Below are 8,328 nucleotides of genomic sequence, written 5' to 3'. Positions count from 1 at the left end.
TTTGGTTATGAATGGTATCTCGGGATACTTGGAAAAATATTCAAGTGCTCCTAAAAGAAGTCAACTTTCTGATGTCGAAAAGGTAGAAGTCACAGGTCATTGTTTTACCACTACACAAAGAATCCTAAACATTCATTAAAGCTAACCTTAGGCCGAATGTTAGCATTGGTAAACATTAGGGTTTTTTGTATTGGTAAAACAATGACCTTTGACTTGTGTTTTGTACCTCCCCTTGTGCGAGGCTCCCCAGTCTGACCTAGTGGCAAGGGCTAAAAGGGGAGGGAAATGGGGCGGTAGAGCAAGTGGTAAAAAGAAAGGAGGCTTGCTGGATACCATGAGTTGCTTTATCTCACTGAAGCCGAGAACTTTCAAGTATGTTGTATAATTTTACAATGAAACCCTTTGGCAATGGTCAGAAACGGTATCCCCATTCCCCCTTCCAAAACAGTCAGTGTAAAATGCAGACTGCAGACCAGGGGTAAAATGCAGACTAAGGTTATACTGTAACAGTTGAAAAAGCCCAAACCAGTTAGAAAATTATGCTAATAGTTAAGCCAAAATTTTTTTTATGCCTAATTAGACCTAAGGTTGACATTTCTAAAGGGTTTGGGCTTTTTCAACAGTTACATTATAACCTTAGTCTGCGTTTTACCCCTGGTCTGCGGTCTGCATTTTTCACTGACCGCTTCCAAAAAAGCCAGTAGGTCTTCTGTTGGGGACAGTGAGGAGAAGGGCCCCAGCTTACCGAAGGAAGACTAATAATTGACAGGGAAAAGAAGAAATGCAGCATTAATGCTTAGTTATTTAATTAAGCCAGGAGCCCATTATATAACCCTCATATGCGGCAGGTTTTTTTTGCAGGTTGCGGGTTGAAAGTCAATAATAACTGGATATACTTACAATGACTGTTACATGAATAGCTAACCTTGGGCCTAATTAGGCCTAAAAAAAAGTTTTTGGGCCTAAGGTTAGCTATTCATGTAACAGTCACGGTAAGTATATCCAGTTACAATTAAATTTCAACTTGCAACCTGCAACCTGCAAAAAATACCTGCCGCTCATATGCATGATTACCCTACTGACGTACGGAGCTTGGGTTACCTGTGCCCCTTCCTTCGAATCTTTGTTATTTCTGCAGTCAGGCAATCAAGTGGGCATGAAAACAAAAAAAATGACCGCGATCTTTTGCGGGTTGGTCATCTCATTTATGACAATGAACCCAATATACTTCGCTCTGTCGGCCAGGATTGTGGGTTTCAGTGCCATGTCCTCAGGATCGCATTATCTTCTTATCCGAACTGTTATGGAAGAGTTGGCGACCCGAGGGCATGAGGTACGCACGTATTTATAATTAATGAATGTTAAATATGTGGAAATTTTTTTTTCCGCTACAACGATATCAAACCGTATTATGAACGACAGGTCGTTTTCGTGGCCTCTTCTCAAAGACGACGGTTTTCCAGAAATCAAATGAGCGGCTCAAAATATGCTATCGTGCCTCCTTACGATAGTCATATTTTGTACTTACCTAATAGTACAGTGCCTATATCCTTTACGCAGGTGTTGTTCTATGTGGAAGAATTAAGTTACATATATACATATATATATATATATATACTGTAATCAAGTAAAGCTATGATCCCCGCAGTTATGGACGCAATTTTAGCAATTGCGTAGAGAAGCCTGAAAAATTCAGCACTTCAAGGGAAACGCTAAAACCAGGAATCCGGAATCACAGTACAATACAGAGAGTAAAAACTATCCTAAAACATTCATAAAAGCTAACCTTAAGCCTAATTAGGCCTAAACAAACGTTTTTAGGCCTAATTAGGCCTAAGGTTAGCTTTTATGAATGTTTTAGGATAGTTTTTACCCTCTGTATTGTACTGTGATTCCGGATTCCGGATTCCTGGTTTTAGGGTTGCCCGCACTTCAACGGGATTTGAACCCGTGACCTCGCGATACCGGTGCGACGCTCGAACCAACTGAACCTCACTTCACAAAGATGAAATCATAGTTAGTGCCCGGGAGTTAGTAGAGGGGTCATGAAACCCGACAAATTTCTTTGTGGTAGGTTTTTGTTCTCTTCTCTTTGGCCTTGACCGTGCACAACACACAATAGTTGTTTACTCCGTACTGAGGAACTAACCAATAGAAACATGTTGGTTACGTAAATTATTCATGCACAGTGTATGAGGGCAAAACAAAAGATTGTGCACGGTCGTGGACTTTCCAACCGAAATCTTGGCATCTTTGTTTGCAACTTTGATGTTTGCTGAGCTTCAAAACCAGTTCCCTCTATAAACTATGATTAAATAAATAAAGTTAATATTAATTTCCAAAATATTTTTTAATTTTTTTTTATTTTTGAGTTATCTTCCGAACACTACTATGGTTTACCAATAATATTCAGGTAATTCGAAAGAAATTCATTCACTTAATTTAAGGAATTACATCATTCTTGGAATGGTGTAAAACCTGTTCCCAGTTCAGACGACATGATTTTTTTCTGACCTTTCCTGAATATGACTCATCAACATTTACAGCAAAGTAGAACATAGTTGCTTCGCAGTACTTGTACGGTCTGTTAATCACAGCTTTTTTTCAACGATTTGTTTGAAAAAACCTACAATGAAATTCTACTATAAAGTTTTAAATAAATTTTAGTCATTTTCATCCTCACTGTCAAAGCCCTCAAATGAGCACATGTTTACAAGCAGCTTCTTGAAGGCTTAATTTGTTGCTGTGTAAAAATCGTGTCTTAGAGATCTTCAACTTCTTCATTTAGCAAATCCACTTCGTTACTTACGGCAAGAATTCTCTCACAAAAGGTAAAGGCCACACACAACCTCGTCGCCAGGGCCATGTCTGCTTTCAAAATAGCCGGCATTTGTAAATGGCCTCCAATAACTCAGTCAATTCACAGGGATTTAAAGTTTATGAATTATCTTCTGATTTTTCAATATAGACTTAGATACAAAACAAGGAGATACCAGGAAACAATAAGTATATTTGTTCAGCAGGTAATTTTTTTATTAATTTTGCTTTGTACCTGCAACAATGATCCGTAACATCAAGTCAGCTCAGCCGTACTTGGTGTTAGGGGTTACAGCCCCTACTGACATCCCTGCAAGTAAAGCTAGCTTTACTTGATGTCACATCCGCAGTTCAGTATATGATTCTGAAAGACGGCCAAAACGGTTGATGCAAGAACAACAAATTTGAGCTAAGTTTTACGAGTTTATTAGAGTCAAAAAGTGATATAAGGACAAAAAACAGGAAGGAGTAACACAAAACACAGAATAAACAAAGCTACAATAAGCCAATGGATTAAACATAGTAAATTGTTATTATTTACAAGCTGAACAATGAAATCAATGCTAAATAGCTGATACATGAAGAAAAATGCTTGCAAACTAAAAGGCAAAGAGATTGCTAACAAAACGAGTAAAATGACTGCAAATTGTAAACAAACTAAACAAGGTTATAATCCAAGAAGTATTATATGAAGCACAGACTTGACAATAGCAAAAGTTTCAAATTACATATTGCACAATAGTGCTTCAATTACATTGAAACTAATAATTTTGAAATAATGGTAACAAATGGATCATTTGGAATCAAATGGAATTAATAAACCCATTGACTCTCAGGGGTTCCCCATTGACGAGTAAAATCGTCTGGCGTTAGACAGAGTAAAATACTAACTAAGTCTGGCCGGTTTTGGCCGGTTTGGATGTCAGTGGGTTAAAAGAATACAAATAATGACAAGGGAAAGTGGTAAGCAGAAGACTTGGAAAATGACTTGTCTTGAAGACTGAAACTATTCAGATAATTAACTGCATCAACTGAACTTACTGAGTAAATGGTGGCCAATTTATAATGGACTTCAGGAAAATAGAAAAATAACTAAAAACCAAAAATTATAAGGCTATGGAGTCAATTTACTACCCACTAATACAGGATTTACCGAAGGAAAGAAGGAGTTTACCACTCCTACACAACAGGAATTAGGTAAGAGAAATGTGTTGGAATAACTACACAAGGCAAAATAAGGTATGTGAGGAAATAGAGTAATTATGGGTAAACAACCAAATAATAGTAATTAGGATAATGAAAATAAACACAAAATGAACACAAGTGACCTAGTCACAATTCATTTCTTATATCATTTCATTCATTGATTCATTTCTCATGGGAAAATTAGAGCCCACAAATGACCAGCTCCCAACATCAGTGTCTTCATAGTTCAGTCGGGTAGAGTGTCGCACCGGTATTGCGAGGTCACGGGTTCAAATCCCGTTGAAGTGCTGAATTTTTCAGGCTTCTCTACGCAATTGCTAAAATTGCGTCCATAACTGCGAGGATCATAACTTTACTTGATTGCATATCCGCAGTTCATTGTATGATCATTTCATAAATCATTTCATTCATTTATATACTGTAATTACTTTAAAGAAGAAGTCCCCTTAGGGCTTTTCAATGACCATTTACAAGTTAAAAATGGAATTAAACTACAATTATCATCTAAATTTCTAGATTCTAAATTCTAGTGATTTATGAATAAAAGTTACAAAAAATGATTCAGGATGCCTTGAACCCCTCAAGGGTGGGTACTTGGTACCCACCCTTGGTACGTTGGGTACGTTGGCCAAGGTAGGTTGGCCCGAGGCTGTTTTACAGGGTGGAATTTGAAGTTGATCTATTCCTATGTGTGTCGCAGCCATGGACATATGAATGCTTGGTGAATTAAATGCATAAGCATGGTGAGGCAATCAAGTTCATGTATTTATATGCCAAGTTCATGTATTTATATGAGTCTGATTTGATTTTCTCTCCAAGAGAAGAGATGGTTACGTCAGTTGGTAGCCTGTGTAATAGCTGATGAGTTCCAATAAAGAATAGTTTAGTCTTTTGTGGGTTGATAACAAGTTGATTCAGTAGGCACCATGCTTAGATGAGTGCCTTTATAAGGAGGGATTCTTTTAAGGAACAGCAGTCAGTCAAGATGTGATTGAACCAGTTAATTTTATCACTTTATCAAATTTGTCCATAGTTCTGTCAGTAGCCCTATTGTTTGCTATCCAATCTCCCTGCAATTAAGTACATTGGATTATTCACACAAATATGTTTTCTGTGGGTACAGGTATGTTTCTGTCGCAAGAAAACAATGTAATGATCACATAAGTGTGAAACTTAGAATTACAGACAACTTAAGTATGTTTTATATTTGATTTTCTTTCTTAATCTATTACAACACTCTGCAAACAACATTGCACTTTTTCTCTCTGTGAAGATGGAACCATGTACACTTTTTCCTCACACCAATCATCATGATTTTTAGGTAGTAATGATGGTGGGCTCAGATCACACACATTCAAGATCAACGGAGAAAATACCTCACAAGGTGTACCAAGTGCCATTTAAACGCGGATATATCAAAGATGTTGTTTCACATGCTGCAATGGAAAAAAACATGTTTCAATTATTCAGGAAAATTTCTGAATATTTCCAAACCAGTTGTGATAGCTTGTTAAAGAGCAAAGAACTGCTTGAGGATCTCAGGAATTTTGACTTAGTTGTTTATGAGAGAGGGGCTATTTGCGGTGTTTTTGTTGGAGAACTATTCCAAATTCCTAAAGTGTCAATACTTACAGGAATACCTCGACCGGGATCTTCTTTCAAAGTGCCATCACCTGTATCCTATGTTCCTATGTTAATGACTGGATTTACAGATAAAATGTCCTTTCTGCAGCGTGTGGCAAATCTTGGTGCTTACTTTGTTTTGAACCTGATGTCTGAGTTTATGATACGTTTCTATATAGCTCCTCTCAAGACCAAATACAACATTACTCCTGAGATAGGCATTTATGAAGCTTTAAGTAACGATGAACTTGCAATAATGTCTGGGGATTTTGCATTGGATTATCCGCAACCACTTCTTCCAGGTACAATTTGTACAGTATGTTAAATTTGTTGTTAATTGTGCCACGTTTGATGGAGGCAGTATGGCCAAGTTCATAGAGTGCCTGATGCGGTGACGTTGCTGGTCATTGCTCAGGTTAGCCTCAGTTCAGCTTTTTGGCTGTGGCGGTAACAAGGTTCACTGGTCTGATTTATTGCACTAAATGTTTTATTGGCTCTCAAAAGCCCCTGAGGGAAGCAAATTGAGTACATTGATACATGTAGTCGTTTAAACTTACTTAACCCAAATACCTGCTAGTCATTGGGGCGTACTGTATTGTATTCCAATACAGAAGCATGCTTATAAACTGTAACAAAATAATAAATTTTAATGTGCATTTTTGGGATGTTTGCATGGACACACTGCTGACTTCGTAATGGCCTCTGTAAAATAGAAGTGGCTCCACTGTTTAGTTTTCTCTCGAAAGGATGACAAACCATGGGTCCCCTCTGATGACCCTTGTTTATAAACTAATGACACATCAATAATAGTAGCATTGACAGAAGAACCCAAACACTGTAAGGAAAGGTTGTCCCAGTGCTTACAAAACTCACACCTTAAAATTTGCTGAGCACTAGTAGTGATATTGGCATCTTATGATGATGATATTCATGTTCTGTGATGGAATGTCAAAAGAAACCTTCTAACTCTCTTTTCATCTTTTAAAGGTCAAATCCTGGTAGGTCCTATCACTATCAAGAAGCCCAAGCCCCTCCCTGCAGAGTTAGAAAGTTATGTCAACAGCAGTGGCATTGATGGATTCATTATTGTCTCATTTGGATCCTATGCTGAAACACTTGCTTCTAAAGACAGAATTGATACCATGGCTGCAGCATTTGGAAAGTTGAAACAAAAAGTTTTGTGGAAGCTTAAAAGTACTAAAATTAACCATTCTGTCAATTGATTAATAGAGGGGTTTTCAATTGAGTGTTGTAAAACAAATACCAAAGTAATAACTTCAACCAATCACAGCATTTGCAAACAGCACAATGAACCAAGTTGTGATTGGTTTGCAAAAATTTGGTTTTATCAATGGAGTTGATAATGTAAATTGACCACAGTACAGGGATTCAAAAAGCTAATGTTGCTAGCGTTAGCCCTTCGTCAGAGCAAATCGAATAAGGGCTAATGCTCGAAACGTCACCTTTTAGAATCCCTGTACGGTGGTCAATTTACATTATCAACTCTGTTGATGAAACCAAATGTTTGTGTACTACTTCCCCACCGATGCAGCGCCACAGTTTCTTTAGAAACTACCCCCTTTATTTGTGATTGATTTGGTTTTCCTTCTCACTGGTTTCTAAACTGGCGCGAGAATTTAAAACCAATCATTAAGAGTAATTACTTTCAAGAGTCATTTGAAAACTGCTCTAACAACAATAACAAAGTTTATTCAGGTTAATTATATTAAAAGTATTATATTTAATCTGAATAAAATTTGTTTGGAACATTTGTCATTTGTATTTTTTACTTTGTTTTTCCCACACTTAATCCTTCATTTTCTTTACAAGTTTGGAAATAAATGCCACTTACAGTTTCTGGTGGATGATGATGTTGATGTCAATGAAAATTTCAAAAATTTTTATTTAAACAATGGCAGTATTTGGTTTAATTGAGAGTGTGGGGCTGCAAAGATTATTAAATCTGCGTTGATTTCACACTTGATTTAAAGGCTCTCCTTCAACGGCAGGCTTTTCAACCATTTGTCTTTGTTATGGCAATTCCATTGCTTATCTTAGCGATCTTATTGGATAAATTTCAGCTTTGGCTGGATTTTCCTTTATGAAAATTGTTCCACGACATGCAATGCCTCTTGGTTGAAGGTGGGCCTTTAACTTATTTTGATGATGATGCAATTTTGTTGTGGATGTTGACAATGATGATGTCCCTGAGAACGATTTTACTTGAGTTTTTATTCTATGCTGTTTGGACTTAGTCAGTTGTCTTCCACTATCTTTCAGATTACATTCCACAAGCCCTGAGTCCAAATATTAGGGTGATGGATTGGCTCCCACAGAATGATCTCCTGGCCCACAAGAAAGTAAAGGCTTTTGTCTCACACGCAGGACATAACAGCCTTTACGAGTCTGGATACCATGGTGTGCCCATGGTGGGAATTCCCTTGTATGCAGACCAGTTCTCTAATGCGAAGAAGGCAGAAGATTTTGGGTTTGCACTTTCAGTCAACTTTAAAACTGTCAATTCTGAGCAGTTGGCAGGGATAATTAAACAAGTTTTAAATGACCCAAGGTTTGTTCGTTTGTTTGTTTGTTATTTAGTTTTGGCAGCTATTCAGCTGATGTGGACCTGCTATACCCACCCACCCATACACTCACAGAGGACAGCCACAACACCGGGAAGTT

The 8,328-nt window shown here is 37.5% G+C and overlaps 1 protein-coding gene across 1 annotated transcript in view; it reads left to right on the top strand.

The window, feature by feature from the left end:
* Positions 1-1,109: 1,109 nt before the first annotated feature.
* The window catches only part of LOC138049433 (UDP-glucuronosyltransferase 2C1-like), a 9,282-nt gene continuing 2,063 nt past the window's right edge, over positions 1,110-8,328 (top strand). Inside the window, exons 1-4 of the mRNA XM_068895701.1 lie at positions 1,110-1,333; positions 5,345-5,948; positions 6,634-6,840; positions 7,927-8,215. Coding sequence (XP_068751802.1) covers positions 1,157-1,333; positions 5,345-5,948; positions 6,634-6,840; positions 7,927-8,215 — 1,277 coding nt within the window. The 5' untranslated portion in view covers positions 1,110-1,156. The remainder of the gene's footprint in view (positions 1,334-5,344; positions 5,949-6,633; positions 6,841-7,926; positions 8,216-8,328) is intronic.

This window comes from Montipora capricornis, chromosome 5 (genome assembly GCF_036669925.1).
Source record: "Montipora capricornis isolate CH-2021 chromosome 5, ASM3666992v2, whole genome shotgun sequence".
Taxonomy (NCBI): domain Eukaryota; kingdom Metazoa; phylum Cnidaria; class Anthozoa; order Scleractinia; family Acroporidae; genus Montipora; species Montipora capricornis.
This window is presented reverse-complemented; position numbering and strand designations above follow the sequence as displayed.